Source organism: Vipera berus, assembly GCF_964194415.1.
Source record: "Vipera berus genome assembly, chromosome: 2".
Classification (NCBI taxonomy): Eukaryota; Metazoa; Chordata; class Lepidosauria; order Squamata; family Viperidae; genus Vipera; species Vipera berus.
The window spans coordinates 241,691,546-241,716,955 of record NC_138203.1 but is presented as its reverse complement, the minus strand read 5'-3'; the positions used below and the strand labels follow the sequence as shown (position 1 = coordinate 241,716,955).

The window sequence follows — 25,410 nt, the reverse complement described above, 5'->3', positions numbered from 1 at the left end:
CTGGGGCTGTTAAACACCGTCACATATTGACTATTGGGGCTATGGGCTGGTCACCTTTGTTCCTGAAAGCCCCCCTTGGACAACGAGAGTCTGCCACCTCCTCACTTCATGTGAGCTTCTGCTAGAAATGACACTTTACGAACATCTTGAGAGGGCAGCTGCAGAGTGCGACGGAGGGGAGCGGGGCTGGGAGGGCCTGGGCTTTGGCGGCCTCTGAGGGGGTAATGCTACAATTACAATAGAGAAGTAGCTTGACCATGAAATTTCAACCTCCTTGGCACTTTCAACAGCATTTACATTAGGGCACTTCTGCAGACCTATCTGTAATCTTAATTTCAAGGAATTATAACTTGAAGATATTGAACAGAATATTCTATTGATTATTTCACTTCTCCTAAGAATAGAATAGAATAGAATAGAATAGAATAGAATAGAATAGAATAGAATAGAATAGAATAGAATAGAATAGAATAGAATAGAATAGAATAGAATAGAATAGAATAGAATAGAATAGAATAGAATAGAATAGAATAGAATAGAATAGAATAGAATAGAATAACTTGGAAGGTATCTTGGAGGTCTTCTTCTTGGATAGTCTTGAGGCCCACCATCTGTAGGGCTGAAGTTTTCATGTGGAGAGCAGAGAGAATTTTCATTAGAGATGAAAGATGCAAGGAGAATCCAGCCATAACTGAAAGTCCATAACTTTGACAAAATACTCTAATTCATACTTAGAATATGGCCATGCATGCTCATTGCTCCACAATCCAGCACAAGATTTTTCTTTTGCTCTTCAGTCTTGAAAGACAATCAGTGGCTCTCTCAAGGTTAACTGCTGTTGGCAGCACAGGAGGGAAAGTGCACATTAACATATGGTGTTTCCTATTCCTTTCATTTCTATGGTTGGAGAGGCAAGGATGTAATTGTTAGGCAATAGCTGAAATATTTTCTCACATCTAGCTAATAGGGGAAAAAAGTTCCCAAACTGAGAATGCCCTTCAAGTCCAAGGCTCATGATTTTTTTTTTAAAAAATGGTCAACTGCACATCTGTTACTCTAACTAAATCTGGATTGCTGGAATGCTGCCTGCCTGCCTGCCTGAATTCTTCTGTGCACTTTAACTTAAGATCTTGAGACTCCTATATATTAGCTGCTCTTTTTACCGCCTGTTAGCTGTGGAAAAGTGCCAGAAAGATGGCACGTAGCTGGAGTTTTGAGTCAGGCAGGCACCATTCAACAGGAAGGAGAGCCTAGGGGTAAATTGTGGAGCGTTTCCACAGAGAGGGCTACATTACCTCAACAAGACCTGATGTGCTGAACCGTTAAGGAGAAAAGAACAACCTGTCAGGGAGAAAACCTTCAGAAAGAAAGATAAAAGAAAAAAATTCAACAGAAGCAAAACAGCTTTTAAGGTTTTTTCTCAGGCTAAGATTCCTAGAACCAACAATCATTTATTAGTATTATATGTTAGATTTATATCCAATCTTCCTTGACCAACACACCTACCTCTAATTTTATCTCCCCCAAACCCTATGACAGTGATGGCAAACCTTTTGGAGACCGAGTGTTGTGATTCAGGGTCAGCCTGTGGGTTCGGCAGTTGGGTCGGACGATTCAGAGGAGGAGGAGGGGGGTGTTGGAGAGCTTGCTGACGATAGTATTGGGGCTCCGCAGAGCCCTCAGCCAGGCCCCTCCCATCTGGTCACGACGCAGACCCAGCTGTGTGAGCCTGACAGCGTGGATGAAGATGACCCACAGCTGGCCCTGTTCAAGGACACCCGACGCAGGCGGCAGTCAATCAGGAGTAAACAGAGGAAGGCAATGGGGCACCTCGGAAGGAGGCAGAGAGAAGCCACGCCCTGAACTATTTAAAAGGGGAATATGTGGGAGGGCTGGTTTGCTGAAGGCAACCGTGAGTGCCGCCTCTGGCACGCAAAAACCAGGGGTGCAAAAATGGGCCACCCTGCTGCAAGGCACAAAAACAGCCGCCGTCACGCCACGGGGTGCAGATACAAGGCGCTGCACTACGTAAGAATGGGGAAGAGCTAGTTGAGTATCATGCAGGCACTAGCCCCGCCCCACTTGCAGTGCATGCATGCTCACGGCCCCATGCGCGGACACACGCATGTAAAATGCTTTCCCCTCCCTTTTCTTCCAGTCCACCAATTGACAGTGGTTGGTGACCTCTGCTCTACCACCTCTACTCGAGCTTGCTAGTGGGCTGCTTTGCCTCCTTTGTGCTGGGTGGGGCTCCTGCTCCGGGCGGCAGTGGCAGCCTGATGGACCTGCTGCTGGTGGCCGTGGTGCGCGTGCCAACAGAAAGGGCACTGAGTGCCACCTCTGGCACGCGTGCCACAGGTTCGCCACCACTGCCCTGTGAGGTTAGTTAGACTGACAGAGAGAAAAGAATAGCACAAAGTCACACAATAAATGTTCATGACCAAAGGGAGACCTGTCTTTCTCCAGTAGCAAACTAACATCTTAACCACTATGTTACACAGGCTTTCTAGACACTTTATTGCCTGTGATCAGTTACATGCTGTTTATGATAATGTGATTAATTAGTTATTTATTTATTTACTCATTCATTCATTCATGATTTATTTACGCTCTGGGCGGTGTACAATTTAATCAATAAAATTAAGCATGAAACACAGAGTATTACATCTACTGTATTATATATTCACATAATGTTTCCCCAACCACTGCAATATAGCCCATAATGCACTGGACACCACACTTTACTACTCTCCTTTAATCCCCTATTCATGTATCCACAGGAGATCTTCATCAATAGATCAATAGTGAAATGGGTGAGATAAGAACTAGAAACATCAGCAACATCCCAACAGTATATTCCTCAGTTCATTTTTGCCAATAGCCTGCCACATGGAAAGCATGTCGTCCTACTCACCTTTTCCTTCATCTTCTCAATCTTCTTAACAGAGCTGCGGCGCTGAGGCCTATCTTCATGCCGCAGCAGGTTCACACTGATGTCCCCTGCTTTGTTGAACTGCTTCTCTTCCTGCTTCTCAGCTTCCTTCAGCTTGCTTTCAGCACTGATACTCTCAGCATGATACATATGATAGGTCTTCATCACCTAAGACGAGGGAAGAACAACCGTTGGCACATGGAATGCATCTTTCATTCAAAAGTTAATGGAGGTGTATTAATGGTGGCTAGCTAATAAGTGCTCAGGATCTGTGATGGTACAAGAAATAAGAGACACCCCCCCCAGAATTTTTTTAATATTATGTTTAGGGTTTTAATGTGCATTATGACCCTTAAAAGGGGCCTAACTTTCCATGTAGATTATGTCGATGTTTTTCATGCGTATATGTATGAAAGAGAGAGGGGGAAGAACTTTATTTTAGATTACAAAGATTTTTTTAACCTCAGCTGTGTATCAGATGAAAATGGTCAAAGATTTCAATCAAGTTCTAAATCTCTTATTAGTCTGGAATACCACTCAACCTGAATCTCATACATGCAAAATGCTGCACACTTTTACACTGGGTTTTAATTTGGTGGATGTGGAGAATTTTAAATCTTTCACAACAGAAACATGTCTTTTCTTCACTTCCACATCAAAGCAGTTCTTGATCTGATTTTTTTTCCTGCTATCTTGGATGAATTAATAAATGTAATATAGGCATTACTCAGCATTAACATATGTAGTGTACAATGTTTATAGTGCATGTGTATAAATTATCATACTATAAAAAGAATAATCCCATTCTTTTATAAGATATATTTATTTACAAGAAATGCGGACAAAATGTTAAGAAAATTTTGAGCATACATGCAAGGCAAAGTACATCAGAATTATATGCTTTTATGAATATTAAACAGGAACTTAATTCTTTTTTATACTTGAAACAGAATAGCCATATAAAGCAAAGATTTAGCAAGTGAGATCAAAGACCTGGTAAATTACTAACCATTATCTCTACTATAAAGACATCAAGGATAAAGTATTTAACTATTCTGACTCAATAAATCAGCTTTTAAAAAAAATAACCTTGATTTTATAATACTGAGTTCAATGTAACCGAGTAAAATTAATTATTTTTATAGAATACAGCACTTCCTAAGATTTCACATGAACAAGAGGCTAAAAGAAATTATAGATGCCATTAAATCTATAAAAACAAGAAAAGTCCTGTCCAGATTGTTACCCTATTTAGTAGCATAATGATGTATTTCTTTGTCCCACTATTATTAAAGATTTAGTATTACACATTTTTAATAAAGTTTTCCAGCCTTCTTCAGTGAAGCTCCTATAACTTTGATTTTTAAGACAAATAAGGATCCAGCTGTCTGTGCAATCTATCATCCAGGTTTTTTGTTAAATGTTAATGTGCAAATATTGATTGCAACCCTGACATGAAGACTGCAGAGATTATTATCTTCAGTCACTTATCTTGCAAAATCTGATTTTATCAAAGGTCATCGCCAACCCTTACTGATCCTTATTCACATGATAAACTCTTTGACAAGCCTAGTTTGAAACTGCAGAGGAATAATTTAGAAAGGTATATCAGGGGCAAGTAGCAATATTAATACTTTAAATCAGTTTTCTGCCTATCATTAACCTTTTCTAAACTGTTTTTATATGAACAGTTAAACAATTAAAAAGTATCATTAATGCGCCTTGTCACAGGTTCCATTTGAATTGTTCTCGCCCAAGCAAGACAGATAAATAGCTACAGGTTTCATCTTTAAAAGATGCCATTTATTGCTCCACAGATGAACATGTGGTGCTTAAATTTTACAAACATAAAGACTTAATCCTATTTTTATACCTAATTTAATCTACACACCAGGTATCTCTCTATAAGCCTATTACCTTTTTTATGGAGTTTTCAATGTTGCTATTAGCTTGATGGACTGAGCTCATATAACATGTAATCTCTGCTTTTATTTCTGACTCTGCTCCTTTAATTCTGGGAAAAGTCTTTTTAATCTTTTCTCTCATTTTCACAGTACTCTTTACATAGTCTTAGTCTATCCGTTCATACTATAGAAGAGACCAATTATATATGGGTGAATCATTTGGAAGTATAGTTCACCTCAATTTATTTCAGATAGTAGACTGATTCTCCTTTCCTTGCACATAGCTCTCGGCAGACTCTGCTTATTGCTGTCCGTCCCATAATAATTCAGGTCTCATCCTTGCTGTCCAATGTTGTTTTCTTCTTGGACAAGTCTTCTTTAGACAAACTGATATACTTTATCTCTTTCTCTAACACGCTTCACTCTTCAGCACTGTCAGCAAGTCAGCAATACACATGCATGCCCTCCAGTCTTCCTTTCCTCTGATTTAACAACTGGCAAGTAGTTGGAGAATATACAGAGTTTCCTGTTTCGTCTAAGTAGCTGTAAATCTATTGTCTAGGACAGACATGTCAAACACAAGGCCTGGGGGCCGGATCCGGCCCGCGAAGTGGTTTCATGTGGCCCGCGAAGCCATCCTGGAAACAGTGAGGGAACGGCCCCCACTGCCTTGGCCCTGGCCCAGAGACCCTCCTCCTGCCAGAGACCCTCAGATCTGTCCCACTCCTGCCCAGGCCCCCATAGGCACCCTTGATGTGAACGATGTAGAGCTGGCCACGCCCACCCAGTAGGCCATACGCACTCTAGCCACGCCCACCCAGTAGGCCATGCCCACCCTGGCCATACCCACCTGGCCCCCTGAGGGCAACCGCAATGCTGATGCGGCCCTCAATGAAATTGAGCTTGACACCCCTGGTCTAGGAAGAACCTATATCTTCTCATGTCTTGGTATCTTTCCAATACATAACACAAATACAAATGTTGCACTTTTCCAGTCTATTACAGCTTCTATTATAGCTTTCTACATATATCTATGTGCCGTCTTCTATGCGGACTTTGTTCCACATGGATATTTGCTATTTGTAAGAACTCCGTAATAAAAGGTTATTAACAAATCAGTGGCTCACAGGCTTAAGGGATACTGTATTTATTTATTTTACAGGTTCTGTGTGCCTTCCCAGTCTTGATGATGCACAATACGTACAAATGAGAAAAAGAAGAAAAAGAATCTAGATGTTCAGACTCTAGTAACATTCGCTTTAGTCAACTGTAATACACTTGATGTGGAATTGCCTTGGTGAACGAGAAACTTTCCTTTAAAAAAATGGCACTTACAAGTTATTAACTGAGGCTGTATGGGCTACCTAATTTCACTATTACAGGGAATGTCACATCGTCTTCTCTGGCTGCTATCCAGGGTCGGTTGAAAGTAATAGATTTAATCTTTAAAGAAGAGCATTAGGTTATCCATGATCTTTGGAATGCATATGATTCTTGAATCCATTATTTTGGGATAAGGGTAGGGAGTAAATCAATCTTCCCAAAATGTTGTTTCTCAAATTGACTTAGAAACTACCAATCAATGGAGGCATAATTTTCTTTTTTTTTCCAGCAAAGTTTACAAGGCTCAAAAGCTTTTTTCAAATATGTAAATAAGCTTTATTTTCAAAACAACATGTTAAGGTGGCAATATGTCTTACTGAAGTATTCTATACAGCAGACAAGATACTGGGAATAGAATAAAATTAAAGAAAGAATACATAAGATAACCATTTTTAAATAACTGCACACAAATTTTTGTAAGTGCATTTTTTTTCATGCTGCAGTAGCTTTTGGCAGAATCTTTCACACAAAAAAACCCCAAAACAGGACATTTTGGCTTAGAGCACCTCATGTTATGCAACTATCTACTCACTTGTCAACTTGAATTCAATCAATGTTCTAAAGGACTTGGCTGGATGTGCCTTAGCTGACATTTGGACTCCTCCTCTGGGGTCTTTTCATTTTAGATTAGACCAGCGTTTCTGAATCTTGTCAACTTGAAGATATGTGGGCTTCAACTTCCAGAGCTCTCCAATCAGAAATGGCTGGGAAATTCTGGGGATTGAAGTCCACACATTTTCAAGTTGAGAAGATGCACTGGATTAGAAAGTTGATTTGAGTTATAATCTATTACATTATTCAGGTGTCTAATGAAGTATGCACATATGCTGGTTTTCTCCACACAATTAATATTTTCCTGCAAGAGCTATAAGTACAGTTTTAATACTCATTATCTATTCTTAAGAAGATCCCTAGTAAAGAATATTGCTTTTTGTCTCATTTGGTGCGCTTTCTCTACAATAAATACAAACATCAACTATATATTATTTTGTGTTGCTGAGGCAATGCATCATAATTAGATACTTTAGGCCCTGAATAATATACACTAGTTCCTATGATGCAAATATTTCACATAATCATCCTATTAAATTGAAATAGGAAACACATTTTTCCACAGAAGCGTACAAAATTCAGGTAGGCACAGCATACCAGGTAATTCCCAAACAAAAATGTTACATTTTCATAACACATAGTGACATGAAAAAGATAACATACAAAGCAACTGTGAATCTAAGTTGAGAGTCTGCTATCTTAGATACAGTGTGGTTCAAAAACCCAGGCCTGAGATAATTCATCAATCCATGATACTGTTCCACTTGCTACCAATTTTTTCCTTCTACAGAAAACATTCTCCTTGTCTAAGACAAGGGTAACATCTTCCCAGTTAATGCCCTTAAATACCGAGCCGCTAAACAAGACCTAAAAATATCTTAGCACTTTATTTTTCAAGCATCCTGACATCAAATCATGATTTAGGAACCAATTTTTCTGTTTAGAAAAATATGCCACATATAGCACAACAAGAACTAGAGTATCCTATTGAGTGAATGGACTATTATAAAAATCAAACCAGCTGTGACAGTCATGCATAAATCTGAACTGTAACTCAGTTATCTTATTACAATTCCCATTCCTTTTTTCCTCAGATATACAAAACCATTTTTTAAAAATCTCTAAAAAATGCTGTTCTGTTTGCTAACTAGGTTTCTTTAAAGCAATAATGCCTGAATATTTAATAAAGCCATGATATTTTGACAAGGTTTAAGAATTTTGTAGCTACACAAAAATTTTAGGCCAGTGTATTTTGCTCATAATTGTTACACAGAAGCATTGTTCAGGTAGAATATCAGTCAAAACTGGTTTATAAATTGAATTAAACTGTGAGGAAAAACTTTGAATTTATTGCTTGAATATCTATAATCAAAAGGATACTGTAAACTGCAAACAAAGATTGTTAAATGAATTTAAGATGCCCTGTTGAATGTAGATTATCATGAATAATCTATTTGTGATTTCTAACTTTTTTGAATTTTCTTTTTCCACTTTTTTAAACAATGATTCTCATAGGCTACTTACAGTTGCATCAGGATCTCAGAAGTAACACATTACTTGCATATTCCAAGTTTTGGTTTACAAAACTTATCTTTCTTGTGGATCACTTCCTTTTGGATCACTTAAATCCATTACAAAAGACCAGGAAGTCTCACCAAGACCTTAGTTTGATCTATTTACATGTGATTTTCATCTCTAAGAAAGTTGCAAAATATGAAAAATGAACTGGCCTGACCGCTGGATCTGTGCAACCAGCTCTTTCCTTGGCTCCCATCCACTACTTTAGTTTCCTCAAATAACTTATATTCAGAATACAAACTGTCCCCCCATATTTATTTATTTATTTATTTTATTTTATTGGATTTGTATACCGCCCTATTCCCATAGGACTCAGGGCGGTTTACAGGGCAGTTAAAACCATGAATACAAAAAAATAAAAACAATTAAAACAAATTAAATTCAAGCCCCAAGAGTAAATCTAAAACCCAGTTAAATTAACAACCCCACAGTCTGGACCAAACAGATCAAAGAGCCAAGTTTTCAGGTCCCGGCGAAATGAGCGAAGGTCAGGGGCAGTCCTAAGTTCTGTGGGTAGTTGGTTCCATAGGGCAGGCGCACCCACAGAGAACGCCCTTCCCCTGGGAATAACCCGCCGGCATTCATTAACCGGCGGTACCCTGAGAAGGCCCTCCCTGTGGGGGCGCACAGGACGATGGGAAGATGATGCCGGCAGCAGGTGTTCCCTTAGATAGTCCGGACCCAAGCCATTTAGGGCTTTATAGGTCATTACCAGCACCTTGAATATGTTAAAATACTATGTTAAAATACTATAGTTGTTTACCACCCAGCAGGTATACAATATATCTAAAGACACTTTACATCACTCTTCTGATTGCAGTATTTTCAATATTGCTAATATTTACCAACATTTTACTGTATTATAAGCCACTCTAAGAAACCTACTTTTGAATAGCAACATACCAGTGCTGACAATAAATAAGTAACAAATATGGTTAGAGGAGGAGGAGGGATATTTAAAACTATTTAAAATCAAGGACAGACAATGGTAGACCAAATTGTAAACATGTCAGAAGAGCTATTTTAAAAAAAGAAAAGAAAAGTATTGCTACTAAGTGCCAGAACATCAGAAAAGCTACAATGGAAAAAAGAATTGGCCCAACGAGAAAAACATTCTGCAAAAATAAAGCTAAGAAATAAGATAAAATCGCCACTCCCATCTTTTACTGTAATAGATGATACAATTTCAGACTGATCCACAAATCATATTGAAGAAAATCTGTTTTAAGGATTGAAATTCAATTCTGGTATAATTAGCATCCTTTTCCCTGATGAATCCTAATTGCTTGAAATATATCTGGAAATTTTCAAAACAGATCACACTAACTCTGTAGACACCCCCACCACACACACACACACACATGTCATCATGTATATTTATTCCTGAGTGTTATGACACAAATGCCAGGGTAAAATTACTCACAGTATAGAGTTCATTCGTAACCTTCAAGAGTTCTTCATGCATCTGAAGACCAATTTCCTTGCTCTGCAACACAAAATGAAAACAGAGAGCTGAATATGTAAAGTTCCCAAGATCTGCTGTAAAGAAAAGAAAAACTTGCACTTTCAACATTCTTGAAGCTGCAGATAAACAAGGATTAGCATTGATCCTATAAAGCAGTGATCCTCGACCACTCATGTAAATGTCCACAGGCTATAACAGGGGTGGGCAATTAATTTTCCCAAGGAGCCAAGGAGAAACTGGACTTGTTATGGAGGGATGCCGCCCCGCCCCCACGGATGCCCCAATGGTGGCCCGCACCCCATAACATCAATGCCCCAGCCCCCCACCAATGCTGCTAATGCTGCCAAAACTGTAGGCAGGATAAGGAAGCTGAAGAACTAGATGTGACATGTGTGTCATAAAATGCCCAGGGCATTGGAGAAGTCATCAAACTTTAAGCATTCAAATTTTTCCATCAATGATAAATATAACAAGAGGATGCCAGAACTATGTTCTTGGGGGAAAACGGACATTTTACTTATGTCCTTGGGATCCAGTTTCTCTGTCAAAATTATCAGTGGTACTTGATGCATAAAAGAATTTTCTGGTTAAAAAGTAGGGCAGCTTCACTGTACAGCACTATAGGTTAAGTCTGTAAAAGTTATCTTAAAAGACTTGTTTATATTCTTCACAGTGCCTAAGAACATTCTTGACATAATGTGTTAAATATAACTGCAATGATTAGGATGAGCAGAAATAAAACACCTAGGAAGCAGAAATGAAGGCAAAGCAAGAATATAGATGAGCAAAAGATACAGGTCTAGCAAGAATAAAATATATCAAAGATCATGTATTTTAGATACAAGCTTCATTTTTCATGCCTTGATGTTACTTAGTTTGGTAATACCAACTTCAGAAAGCAACAAGAACCCAACAGTTTAATTGTACTATTGCGGGATGGTGACACAAGGTAAGTACATCAATTGTGCAACCAAGATCCTAACTTCATTCAAGAAGCCAAAAATTATAATTATAATTATAATGCACACATACACAATTTCTGCTTTGATTATGCAAAATTTTAATTTCATTCAAGAAGCCAAAATTATTCTATTTCCAGCAAAATATAGATTTATAAAATACTTGTTGCCATTGTTTGGATTTAAACTTGTCTCAATTATTCATACAATCCCTACTTGCTTATACTAATTTGTATCTAAAATTTATATAACAAATGCTCCATCCATATTTGACAAATGTTATCCTCGCAGGAGAGATTAATACAGCCAGATATGATTTCTAGACTTGTACCAAGTAAATTGATTGAGTTGCCCAGAGTTATTGACCTGGGTGGCACATAAGTATGGTTGGAAAATAAATTAAATATAGTAACAAGGCTGGCTAAAATTCAGACATGTATACATTTTTCCATGCCTTTTTGACAGATTGAACAGAACAAACAAAAACATTATTTGATATTTCATTCCACGCTGAAAAATGTGTTCTGCTCGTATAAATCCATTAATCTGTATTCTGAATTAAAGGTTATGTTATCATTGCTATTCCCTTAACTGGGGACTAGCAAAGATAACATAATCCCCAGTCATGCTAATGGAGGATGAAGGAAATTCATACATGTAAAGGATGAAGCTTGCAATTCCATTATGTATTCCAGCCTTAAAAAAAAGGAGAACATTTGCTTCTTAAATTGCAAGCAGATGGAAAAAGGCCCCCTCCTGTTATCTCTATTCAAACACTTAGTTTGCAACTGCTGTTCAGTGGCCAAGAAAATAAAGACACCACACAGATATCATACCCCAAATCTCAATATTTATTATAGATGGTGCTTCAACTCCCTCCCCCATGTTAAACTGTTTAACAGTTACAAATGCTCTTTTTCCCCTTTTTGTGAGTGCTGTTAACCCATGCCATGAGCACATTCCTCACATATACACCTACATATGTGACTTTTAGTAAACAAAAGTGGGAAAACCAGGGCTTTTTTTCTCACAGAATGCTCAGAATGGCGTTCCGGCACCTTTTTTTTTTGCACAAAAATTTTTTTTTGCACAAGCTGTGCTACTCCCTACTGGCCTTCGAAAGCCAATAGGAAATGCTGCTGAGCCCGCCAAAAGACCCGGCTAGGAAACGTTGCACAGGCAAGTTGTCTGCAGCAAAGGAGAGTTGGCAGGAACTTTGTACTCCTCCCTGCTGCCCAACTACACCACCTCAAGTAGGTAAGTGAGGACCAGGAGTGGGAGGTGGGTTCTGCGGAGTCCATGTGGACTCCTTCCTTGTGCTCACCCATGTCAGCCAGGCTGGTGGCCTACCCGGTGCTGGACCTGCGCCACCGTTGCCTCGCCCTGCGTGTCTAAGTGGCCACCCTGGAGTGCCTGGCCCTCAACGCGATGCACGCTTCCACTGTGTTCTGTTCCCTCACCTTTGTAGAAACGTGTGACTGCTGATTCCTGAGTGCTGGGGGGAAAAAGAGGAATCCCTAACCTCACATGGCTAAATGTCAATTTCGACCTTAGCATCCAGCCTGCAGCAATGTCAAACCGCTGCGCTGTCAGAGCGTGGCCCTGCCGTGAATTCCAACGAGGAGCCCGTTGCTATAGCAACCCTGAGCATGCCGGGTCTTTCCTGGAATCATTTGTCTTTTCCGCGCCCTCTCCCGTGAGGGGCCTCGACTTGGAAAGGCAGCAAGAAATAAATGCCTCCACTTTCCCCCCAAAAGCAGGCGTACCACTCGAAGCAGTAAAGGAGAAGAGAGGGAAATATTTGAATACCTTTTTCTTAATTGGCTTATACTCTTTGGTTGCGCTGTGCCCTGTTGGCAACTCTGTTACTTACTGAGAAAAAGTTGGTGAAATCGCTTCCCGGGGGCACAAAAGGAGGAAAGATTGCTGAGAAGTGCTCTTACCTATATACTGGCATTGTGAAGATTCTGGATTTCCCTCAGCCTTCCTATCCTAGGAAGATCCAGCAGAGATTAACCAAAAAGTTCATCTCGGGTCTGAATTCCCATGCAGTGAAAAGGAGAGGGCTTGCAACTTCTGGTTGTAGTTATCCACATTTCTGCACACTGAGATAATCAGCCACTTATACAAATACAGAGCCTATCATGCTTATGGATTACTGATTCACATTTCCCATGGACTGTCTTCTGTCCATGGGAGGGAAGCTTGGTAGATTCTAAATTTCATAATTTTAGTTATTCTGTTGGCAGGGTATATATGAGAACAAGTTGCAAAGGTCTTTAAAACCATATTTCTCACACATTTATATTTTTGAATCATAAATATTAAATCTTTGTTCTTTTCAATGATCCATCCTAATGCTTTAGAAATATAATTTCCAGTTTTAGCTACAGTAAGCAAGCAAATTACACTAAAGCTAAATTTAACGTCACTTGTTAAAGATATTTACTATATTTCAGAATTAGTATTCTTTCAGTCACAATCTTACTCCTATTCAATTTAGCTGATTTTAAAATGCAATGTAAAAAAATCATAAGCACATAAAAAGAAAAACAGCGGAAACAGCTGCAAATTAACTCAACAGTTCTATGCTTAGCAACATTTCCATTTAATCAAAGTCCTTGCTCTTTCCAAATCTATTTCAGGGTTTACTTTCTTTTCTTTTTTTGATCATATATAATAATTTAATAGTTATCAAATGGTTACATTAAATACAAAAGAAGTGTGTCCATTTTACATAGTTAAGATTAAAACACTTAGATGTACCCTTATGCCATTTAGGATCTGTATCCTGGCTGGAATCTGGCAGTTTCCTCAAAAATTAGTTCTTTCAGTTTTTCCTTTGGCACGTTGTCAAATTTGAAAGGCGCTTCTGCTACAGGCTCATCGCTGGGATAGTAATATTGTTCTAGGTAGGGGTGAGCCAAGGCTTCTTCCACTTCAATTCTCTTGTGAGGGTTGAAAGTCAACATTTTATCCAACAGATCAAGAGCTTTGGGATCAGCATTTGGAAATAATCTTTTCCAGGGAACCTTATTTTTATATGGTAAAGAAAGCAAATAATTTCTCGCTTTCGCGTTGATTATACAGTTCCGGTCTTCTTGGGAAGGAGACCCAAGAATTCCAAGAATGTGGTTGAGTTAATCAAGGTAGTGTTTTCCTGGGAAGATGGGTCTGTTTGATAGCATCTCTGCCAGAATACAGCCTACAGACCAAATATCAATAGATTTGGTATAACCCTTAGAATTCAACATGATTTCAGGCGCTCTGTACCAACGCGTAGCTACGTATTCTGTTAGGAAACCAGAAGCTACGTATTCTGTTAGGTCACGATCTGGGTCTGCCACACGAGCCAAACCAAAGTCACATATCTTGAGATCACAAGTAGTGTTTAGCAGCAAGTTGGACGGTTTGAGGTCCCTGTGCAATACGTTGGTTGAATGGATGTATTTCAGTCCTCTCAGAATTTGATAAAGGAAGTAACAAATGTGATCATTGCTGAGATGTTGAGTCTTTAAGAGTTTGTAAAGATCCGTTTCCATGAGATCTTGCACAATGTAGACATCTTTCATTTGATCAATAGTTGGAGCCTGAAAGATGTCATTGATTCCAATATTTTCATGCTTGAAACGCAACAGGATTTTGATCTCCCTCAGGGTCCTTTGACAGTAAGTCTGGTGTTCGAAAGGGCTGATTTTCTTTATCGCCACTCAAACTCTGTTCAAATTATCATAGGCTGAACCTCTAGCTCATTATGCTGGATCGGAAAAAGGCAATCAGGGTTTACTTTCTATATATACACAAACAATGGGAAATGAGTTTCTGGGCTGGTTCAAATTTTTTTACACATTCCAAAAATTATGTCACGAGTGATGTATTTATAGGTATATAATTGACAGTACAATTGACAGTGCAACACGCCAAATGCTTCTAAAGTAAGAACCAAAATACATATATACACAATGTTTTCTCCCCTAAATTTTCAGGTGATGTATCTGTTTCATATAAATATTATCTGGACCCGTACCAATCGGGTTTCAGGCCCGGATACAGCACGGAGACGGCATTGGTCACGCTGGTGAATGATCTCTGGCGGGCTCGGGACAGGGGTTGCTCCTCTGTCCTAGTTCTATTAGATCTCTCAGCGGCTTTTGATACCATCGACCATGGTATCCTATTGCGGCGTCTCAGAGGGTTGGGAGTGGGAGCCACTGTTTTGCAGTGGTTCTCCTCCTTTCTCCTGGGTTGCTCGCAATCGGTGTTGACGGGAGGGCAGAGGTCTGCCCCGAGGCCTCTTATTTGTGGAGTTCCTCAGGGGTCAGTTCTCTCTCCCCTCCTGTTCAACATCTACATGAAGCCGCTGGGTGAGATCATTCGTGGCTTCGGGGTGGGGTATCATCAGTACGCTGATGATACCCAACTTTTTTTCTCCACCCTGAACCAACCCAGTGATGCCCTCGCCGTGATGTCCCGTTGCCTGGAGGCGGTCCAGGTCTGGATGGGGAGAAACAGGCTTCGTCTCAATCCTGCCAAGACTGAGTGGCTGTGCATACCGGCATCTCGGACTAACCAGTCTATTCCATCTTTAATGATGGGGGGTGAGGTGTTACCCCCCCGTCAATAGGGCTCGCAACTTGGGCGTCCTCCTGGATTCGCGGCTCAGCTTTGAAGATCATATAGGAGCCGTGACCAGGGGGTCCTTTGCCCAGGTTTGCCTGGTACGCCAGTTGTGGCCCTACCTGGACCGAGATGCCCTACGCACAGTCACTCATGCGCTCGTGACCTCCCGGTTGGACTACTGCAATGCTCTCTACATGGGGCTGCCCTTGAGGACCACTCGGAGGCTTCAACTGGTGCAGAATGCAGCCGCGCGGGTTGTGATGGGGGTTTCCCGATACTCCCATGTAACACCTCTACTCCGCGAGCTGCATTGGCTTCCGGTTGCCCTCCGGGTGAGATTCAAGGTGCTGGTGATGACCTATAAAGCCCTAAATGGCTTGGGTCCGGGATATTTGAGGGAACACCTGCTGCCGGCATCAAGCTCCCTTCGTCCTGTGCGCTCCCACAGGGAGGGTCTCCTCAGGGTACCACCGGTAAAAGATTGCCGGCGGACAATACCCAGGGGGAGGGACTTTTCTGTGGGTGTGCCGGCCCTATGGAACCAGCTGCCTGTAGAGCTTAGGACTGCCCCTGACCTTCGCTCATTCCGCCGGGACCTGAAGACCTGGCTCTTCATGCTTTCTGGCCTAGACTGAGAGTATTAGCTGGGGTTTTAATTGTATTTTTAATTGTAATTGTGTTATATTTCAAGGTTAGTGTAATTATTTTAATTGTTTTTAATTTTTGTAACTTGTTGCATTGTTTTAAAAAACCTTGTGAACCGCCCTGAGTCCTACGGGAGAATGTGGTATATACCGTATATACTTGAGTATAAGCCGAATTTTTCAGCCCACTTTTTGGGCTGAAAAATTCCACTTCGGCTTATACTCCAGTCAACAAAAAAACTCACCGAGAACTTGTGCGCGGCCGAGGCTTTGGTGCTTCCGGGATCGCGCGCACCTCTCCCAAGCCACCGCTGTCCGGAGACCTGCCGAAGTTTGGGGAGGTTTGGGGAGGTGCGCGCACACCTCCCCAAACCTCCCCAAACGTCGGCAGGTCTCCGGACCTCCGCGCCCTGCCTGCCTGCTTCTTTCCGCTGTGGAAAGAAGCAGGCAGGCAGGGCACAGAGGAACGGAGACCCGGCGACGTTTGGGGAGGTTTGGGGAGGCGCCCAAACCTCCCCAAACGTCGGCAGGTCTCCGTTCCTCCGCGCCCTGCCTGCCTGCTTCTTTCCGCAGCGGAAAGAAGCAGGCAGGCAGGGCGCGGAGGAACGGAGACCCGGCGACGTTTGGGGAGGTTTGGGGAGGCGCCCAAACCTCCCCAAACGTCGCCGGGTCTCCGTTCCTCCGCGCCCTGCCTGCCTGCTTCTTTCCGCTGCGGAAAGAAGCAGGCAGGCAGGGCGCAGAGGTCCGGAGACCTGCCGACGTTTGGGGAGGTTTGGGGAGGTGCGCGCGCACCTCCCCAAACCTCCCCAAACTTCGGCAGGTCTCCGGACGGCGGCGGCTTGGGAGAGGTGCGCGCGATCCTGGAAGCACTGAAGCAAGTCCTCGGTAAGCTCCGGGCGGTCACTTGCTTCGCGTCTCCTGAGGGAAGGGGGGGCGACTGGAGCGGGCGTGTTTCCTCGCCTGCTGGGCGCCGCGATTTGCCCAGGGAACACGCGGGCCCCGAATGGCAGCGTGGAGCGAGGAAGCGGACAGCCAGGGCTTCCCCGAGAGCCGCGGCCACACAGGGTATTCCTGTGTATTCAGGCTTGCAAAATGGCGGATCAAGCCTCTGCTGGCGGCAGAGGCTTGCAGAACGGCGGATCGGCTTATACTCGAGTCAACAACTTTTTCCAGTTTTTGGGGGTGAAATTGGGGGTCTCGGCTTATACTCGAGTCGGCTTATACTCAAGTATATACGGTAAGTTTAACTAAAACTAAAACTAAAAACTAAAAATATAAAAGCATGATAGGCTCTGTATTTGTATAAGTGGCCGATTATCTCAGTGTGCAGAAACGTGGATAACTACAACCAGAAGTTCCAAGCCCTCTCTCCTTTTCACTGCACGGGAATTCAGACCTGAGATGAACTTTTTGGTCAATCTCTGCTGGATCTTCCTAGGATAGGAAGGCTGAGAGGGAAATCCAGAATCTTCACAATGCCAGTATACAGGTAAGTGCACTTCTCAGCAGTCTTTCCTCCTTTTGTGTCCCTGGGAAGCCATTTCACCAACTTTCTCTCAGTAAGTAGCAGAGTTGCAAACAGGGCACAGCGCAACCAAAGAGTATAAACCAATAAATAAATAAATAAATAAAATTATATAAATAAAAGATTAACAAGATGAGAGTTCCAGCACCTTTTTTTAAAAAAAAAAAAGCACTGGGGAAAACCAACATAAAAGCAAAAAAACAAACAAACCCTGTCCTTTCTCCTTCCCACTCCCATGTAAGTCCCTCATTGTTGGTAGCTTTTACATGAAGGAGGGAAATCTGCTTTCCGTCCTGACATTCTCAATGCTTGGCATAGGACAGGGCTAGGCAACCTTGGCTCTTTTATGACTCCTGGACTTCAACTCCCAGAATTCCTGAGCCAATAAAATGTGAGTACTATAATCCAATGAACCATAGTTTCATCACACAGGTATGCGTATGTGCATGTGTATACATATGCCAAGAAACCCACTTCTGTCAAAAAGTCCTGAATCTAAAAACCAAATCAGTACTCCAAATCAATGTCAGCATTACAATCAATGGAATTAGGATGCGGTGGATGAAAACTATCAACATCTGCATGATCATACATACAGTACCTATCCCTTTTATAGAATATATGCTACGGAGAAAAATTTACATGAAAAGAATCAATCCCTAATCAAAATGAATGATTTAATCAAGCCAGTATATATATTTTTTTCATTTATCATCATTCACTGAGTTATTGAAAATAAATACTCATCACGTCAGAAAGCAAGCTAGAGAAACTTAAAATTGGGAGAAGCATACAATATATTCTCCATAAATATGTTGTGTTTGAGGCTCCACCAGATCTGAAAATATTCCATTATTGACTTTCAAAAGGGTTGCATTTCCCCATTTGAGACTTATCACAATCTGGGACCCCTTTTAGACTATCAGTTCCTGCTCATTAAGCAGGTGGAAGCTGTAGGCACAGTGTTTTGCACAAGGGCATCTGGTTTGTCCGTTGCGGGGGCCTCCTGGACTGGGACGACCTTCAGAAATTTATTCATGCCCTGTTTGCCTCACATTTGGACTACCATAATGCACTCTTCATGAGGCTGCTTTGAAGACCATCCAGAAGTTACAGATAGTCCAGAACAAAGCAGAACAGCAGTGAGGGATCCATTGTATATTAGACACATATAAGCTTGCTGCTTTTTCACTGATTGCCAGTTAATTTCAGTGTGCCGTGCACTTTCAAAGCCCTTCATGGAGCAAGCAATTGGAAGGACCCCTTACCTCTAGTGGTCTCTGCCCATCCAGTTCAGTTCAGCAGACTGGATGTACTCTAGGCCCCATTGATTAAAGAATGCCATCTTTCAGGATGCGGAAAGCATGCCTTCTCTGTTGCAATACCTTCCCTCTGGAATTTATGTGGCTTCCACCCTTAAGTCATTTAGGAAATTATCAAAAACCTAGTTGTTCTTCTTGAGGACTTACGAGACAGGGTTATTGTGGCACACACAAACCCTTTCTTCCCCTTCATTTTGTTTGATTTGGAGACAATCTATTTTGATTTGGTTTTGGTATTTGTGCTATTTTACTGAGTTCAATTTTTATATGTTGTTTTTTTTCCAAGTAAGCCACCCAGAGTAATTGAGGAATTGGGCAGCCTGTAATCTAAATAAACAAATACATAAATAAAATATGGGGGGGGGGAATCAGTCGAAGGACGCCTTGTTTGACCATGAGCATGACAGTTTCTTTGCAAATAATTTCGGGGCCTTTTTGTTTTTCTATAAAAGGATAATGTTAGGAAGAGAAAGGCTTCCTAATTGGGGGACAGAAATATTTTCACTGCCAAGATCCAAGATGTTTCCTAGTTTGTAGCTTCAGTGTTTAGTTCTCAAAACTACTCTGCCATAAACCTTTCATAAAAAAAATAATTGCTACTGCACTAGGGAGGAGTTCTATTTAGCAACAAACCACAACCACTAGAGGACAAAGGCCCTTTGTCGTGATAAGTTTTGCATGACCATTTCAACAAATCAGTCTCACTTCTAAACAATATAAAGAAGTTGACAGACAGGTTTATACCTCCCTAAGCCACACCATCAACAGAAAAGTAAATGCTGTTTGAGTACACCAGCTCAGGGTAACTAATGAAAAGCCCTAGGCTAGATGCCCGGGAATAAATCATGTCTTTCAGGCAAAGGTTTTTATAACAAATGCCCCAGCTTTTGAAAGATGAGACCCTCTGATCCATCAGCAACCCAATCCCCAGAGCCTAATAATAATAGTAATAAAACTCCAGACCTTAATCATAAATCCAAAGCCAGCCAGTAGACATTCCTAACTACTATGCAGTTCTGGTCTGACCCATGGCTTCCATAGGATGTTATTCCACTCAGAACAGTAACATAATGCGATCACTGTACTATTAGAGACAGGCATCTCTAGCAAAAACAGACTTATGATATCATAAAACAGGTTATGCTTTATGGCTGCTGAAGGAAAGCAGGCCAGGAAATTCTAGTAGTAACAAAATGCTGTTTGTGAAAGAGGAAAAAAAAGTTATTTTTGCTAGGTAACAAGAGCTGAAGTATTTTTATGGTCAATTATAGAATTATCCAAGGAATAGCTAATCATTTTTCCCCCTATTGTTTCTGCTCAACCCACCAGATCTAGCAGGAAGTTCATGCTCCGGGGCCCCTTTATTCAACAATATCACCTTGTTGGATCCAGAAGGATAACTTTTCTGCGGCTGTGCCTGCCTTATGCAACATTTTTTCTCCTAAAGATCCAGATAGCCCTGCTCCTGGTAGCCTTTTGTAAAACCCTGAACATCATGCAGAGTCACTGGGAGTCAAGCAGCATATAAATTTAATTTAAATTTAACTGATGGTGGTGATGATGAAGATGATGACCTGGCTAACTCTGGAGTTTAGGCAAACTCTGTTGTTGATGTCATTTTTTGATTGGAAGGTATCATTAGGCTTAATATGTTATTGCTTTTTAATTGTTAGATTTTTAATCCATATATACCATTGAGAGTTACCAATATGGGATGGGCAGCCATATAAATTATTTAAGTAAATAAAAATAAATAAATTATTAGCTGGACTACTTTCAGAAACAAAGAAAAGATGTCTGTTTAAATAATAGAAATAATGGATTATATGAATTAAAATGGATATGGTTCTCAACGCAGTTTCCCATGCATGAGCAACTCAACTACACTTAATAAACTCCCTGTCCCCACCTTACTTTTTATATTTCCTTTGAGTGCACATATGCATGTATGTAAAAAGGTATTCAAGCTTTCTTAATTCCAAGAATGTATTTGGCTCTATACAATCCCAATTTTGCAAAAGCATATAAATCTTCCCACAAAATTCCAAACATCAGTTCAACATGGTTAGGGATCCCTGAAATAAAATATGGATTCTCAAAGTCAGGAACAACTACCCAATTAAAGATAAAATCATCATCATCATCATCATCATCTTAATCATTATCTATCCTTTACTCTCTTTACTCTCCTACCATCCGGTAGGAGATATAGGAATATAGCCAGCCGTACCAACAGGCTGAAGAACAGCTTTTATCCGTGGGCTGTTAGGCTTTTGAATGGGATATAATCTTACGCAGAGTTGACTTGGGAGGCCGGTGTGTGGTGTAGTTGGTTCACATAGTGTGGTGGGATGGAGGGTTTGTTGTCACTGTGTGTTGGGGGGAGAGAGCACAGGGGGAGGCTCAGCTAATCTCAATGTACACATGTTGTACTTTGACAATAAAGGTTTTTTATTATTTATTTTATTTTATTATCCACTGCAGGATGAAGGCCTCTTCCGCATGTTTCCAACCAATACGTTACTGAGTTTTCTTTTGACAATTGGGCACACAATACTTGCTGATGTCATCAATCCATCTTGTTTTAAATCTCTTTCATGGACACTTTTTATCAAATGGAATCCATTCTATGACTGCCTTGGTCCACCTGCCATCATTCCTTCTTGCTATGTGTCCAGCCCATTTTCATTTCAATTCTAATACAGATCAATATTTCATAGCTCTTTGTCAGAACTAAACGAACCATTTTTTCCCTCCGAGTCATCAATATATCACTTGTCTAAATCTTTTGAAGACTTTTGCTAGAAATATTTCGTTCCAGAAATATTAATGGGAAATTTATAGCACATTTTACCCTATTGAAAATATGAATCCTGACAAGATCATACTTCTTGAGATTGAACTCATTTAAACTCTGCCAGTATGGATTGAAAGTTCAATCCACTTATATTCTATTAACCTTTCTTATATGTTACATCCTTCCTCTTTTGTAAAACTATAGGAATTAGAAAATGATTGCTCTATATCAGGGGTGTCAAACTCAATTTCATTGAGGGCCGCATCAGCATTGCGGTTGCCCTCAAGGGGCCAGGTGGGTGTGGCCAGGGTGGGCATGGCCTACTGGGTGGGCGTGGCTAGAGTGCATATGGCCTACTGGGTGGGCGTGGCCAGCTCTACATCGTTCGCATCAAGGGTGCCTATGGGGGCCTGGGCAGGAGTGGGACAGATCTGAGGGTCTCTGGCAGAAGGAGGGTCTCTGGGCCAGGGCCAAGGCAGTGGGGGCCGTTCCCTCACTGTTTCCAGGATGGCTTCACGGGCCACATGAAACCACTTCGCGGGCCAAATCCGCCCCCCGGGCCTTGTGTTTGACATGTCTGCTCTATATTGTTATAACGGTGCTAATGAGAAGAGCTAGGGGTTATTGATTAATCAGCTACCATGATAAGACAAGAATCATCATATATTCCTAGGCCCTTATCACAAGATTCGTAACTTTGCATGATTGGATGCCTATCCATATGCAACAGACCAGCAATGGAAGAGACAGGCAGTAACCATTATCCAAAGGCTGACAAATTTACTTATCCAATATATTCAGTTATATTTGACATTTTTAAACAAGAGGGGGGGGGAAATCACCTTAAAGATTTATTTCATTGTACTTCTTGGATGCTGCTAAATTCTGCCATGCAGTTATTAAAATTAGGCTGGAACTGATATCTCCCAAGTAATTTCAGACTTCTGCCATTAAGCTTTGGTTAGCAACAAAGCCTTGTACAATACTGTGGTTTTTGCTGTTAGTATTTAGGTCATTCTGCACTCAGTTTCTAGATCCTTTTAGTTTAGTTTAGTACTAACAACAGTATGAATGATTCTTTTTTCTAGTCTAACATCCATTCAGGGATGCGGTGGCTCAGTGGGTTAGGACGCTGAGCTTGTCGATCAGAAGGTCGGCAGTTTGACGGGTCGAATCCCGAGTGCCGCGTAACAGAGTGAGCGCCTGTTACTCGTCCCAGCTTCTGCCAACCTAGCAGTTTGAAAGCACGTAAAAATGCAAGTAGAAAAATAGGGACCACTACGGTGGGAAGGTAACAGCGTTCCGTGCGCCTTTGGCATCTAGTCATGCCGGCCACATGACCACGGAGACGTCCTCGGACAAGCGCTGGCTCTTCGGCTTTGAAACGGAGATGAGCACCGGCCCCTAGAGTCGGAAACGACTAGCACGCACGTGCGGGGGAACCTTTACCTTTACCTTTTAACATCCATTCAGGTCACCTCTCAATTAAAGTACAGGTAGTCACTGACTTACAACCCAAATGAATATTTGGTGACTGTTCAAATGACCTATGCCCAGTTTTCACACTTATGACTAAGTTTTCACACTTATCCCCGTGGTCATGTGATCAAAATTTGAATGCTTGGCAACTGGCTCATATTTCATTGCTAAGTGAGACAATGCTTAATTGAGTATTGCCCCATTTTGTGACCTTTCTTGCCACAGTTGTTAAGTGAATCATTGCAGTTCTTAAGTTAATAACTTGGTTGTTGAGTGAATCTGGCTTCCCCATTGGCTTTGCTTGTCAGGAGGTCACAAAAGGTGATCACATGACCCCGGGACACTGCAAGCGTCATAAATATGAACCAGTTGCCAAGCATCCAAATTTTGATCACATGAACATGGGGATGTTGCAACAGGCAAAGTGTGAAAAACAGTCGTTTTTTTCAGTGCCGCTGTAACTTCAAACAGTCACTACATGAATGGTTGAATTTGAGGAATACCTGGTGTTCCTCATATTCTCTTTTGCATAAGGTAAATATATTGAATCTGTTCTCATAATTTGATTGTATAATCCCTAACCCGAACCCTGCCTAAAAAAATCTTACAGAATGAATTCATGTTTGTATTCCCTGGAACAAAGGCAGGTGATGGATCTTCCAACCATCACGAACTAAAAACGATTCCCACATGAATCAATATCTTTCACTGTTTATGGTAACTGTTTTTATTTGCACACTGAAAATACCCATTTGCAATGGGGGGAAAAAATCAGCAGCTATTACCATTTCTATCCCACAAGATGTCACAACCTGTTAATAACTTGAAGGAGGAAATTAAAAGTGACATTTTTGAAACCAAATGTTACTCCAATTTACAATCAGGGATAAATTCAACAGCTGCAAAACAATTAGGACTGCTCCTAATCTTTAAGGAGCCAGCCATTTCATAGCACATATTATTAAAAATGGATTTGAGCATAATTTCTGCAAATTGTATAAAATACTGGGAAACATATTTCAGGAAATACTCTTCCATTAACTGAAGCAGGGACAGAGCCTCATTCAGGCAATCATTTTGAAGTGTCAGGTGACTTCCATCCCCTACAATTTTCACATGATATACTAATTCTGTTTGTGTGCTGCATTCTTGTTAAATTAGTTCAGGTTAATCATCCTGGCTTAAAATACAGTGGGCAGATCATTAAAACTACATAGGGTATAATTTCAAATTAAAAAGACTAACTGTTCCCAGAATGTAGTAATTGATAAAAATATTTCTTTTTATAAAATCAAGACTTTTTTTGTCATAGGTATCTACTTGGAAGCTTATGGTTTGAAAGATGGTAAATAAATCTTGACCTCAATGACCAGGATTCGGCCTGCTGATATTTTAATGTCAAGCAGTAAAGCCACGATATGTGCTTTCTTTTCTTGTACTCTACCCAAATATAACAAAAACAAGTGATCTTTGTTTAACATCTAGTATGCATTTGCAGTTCTGATGGTGATGAAAAAACAACTTCGCAAACAATCCTGGCATTTAAAAACTTTGCATGTCAATAAAGCAAAGGAAGGCTGAAGTAAGATCATATGCATAGCCATGATTTCACTTAACAACCGCTTCACTTAACGACTGATTTGCTAGTCCCAATTGTTAAATTAGGACTATTGATATATGAATAGGAAAGAAAAGACTGGGAGTAATGCATACTTGATTAAAGGAAAGAAAGGCTAGGTTTGTCAATATAAGGTACTGTTTGCACAATGGTAAATTTCTCTAATAAGAGCTTATTCCAACAACCACCAAGCCTTCATCTGTGGCTTTAACTCATTATTTCCAGAGATGTGAACTCTACTGAGATGTCAACCTCAAGAGAGATAATGTCAGGGCTTTTTTTCTCATAGAACACTCAGAACGGCATTCCGGCACCTTTTTTTTGCAGGGGGAAAAAAACCAGCTCCCTTATTGGCTTTCCTAAGCCTATTATACGGCTAGCAATCTTGGCTCTTTTTTTATGACTCATGGACTTCAACTCCCAGAAATCCTGAGCCAGCCATGCTGAGGGGAAAGGGAGAGGTTTCCAAGCTGAGCTATGCTGGCTCAGGAATTCTGGGAGTTGAAGTCCTTGAGTCGTAAACGAGCCTGCACTAGAGGAGGACATTAAAATTATTTACAGGATTACTTCTTTAGGAAGTAAACTTTTAGAATCTAAAACAGCTAATTCAAAAAAGCCAACAGGAAAGAACC

At 40.9% G+C, this 25,410-nt stretch overlaps 1 protein-coding gene and 1 pseudogene across 2 annotated transcripts in view; both read right to left on the bottom strand.

The window, feature by feature from the left end:
* SRGAP3 (SLIT-ROBO Rho GTPase activating protein 3) overlaps nt 1–25,410 on the bottom strand; it is a 207,545-nt gene that overhangs the window by 65,711 nt on the left and 116,424 nt on the right. Inside the window, exons 4-5 of the mRNA XM_081318099.1 lie at nt 9,773–9,835; nt 2,915–3,100 (exon numbers count right to left, since the gene is read on the bottom strand). Coding sequence (XP_081174225.1) covers nt 2,915–3,100; nt 9,773–9,835 — 249 coding nt within the window. The remainder of the gene's footprint in view (nt 1–2,914; nt 3,101–9,772; nt 9,836–25,410) is intronic.
* On the bottom strand, nt 13,551–18,802 carry LOC308661318 (mitogen-activated protein kinase 1-like; annotated as a pseudogene). Its single transcript has 2 exons — nt 18,618–18,802; nt 13,551–14,517 (listed from the first exon to the last, which is right to left on the bottom strand). The product of its transcript is annotated as a mitogen-activated protein kinase 1-like (transcript).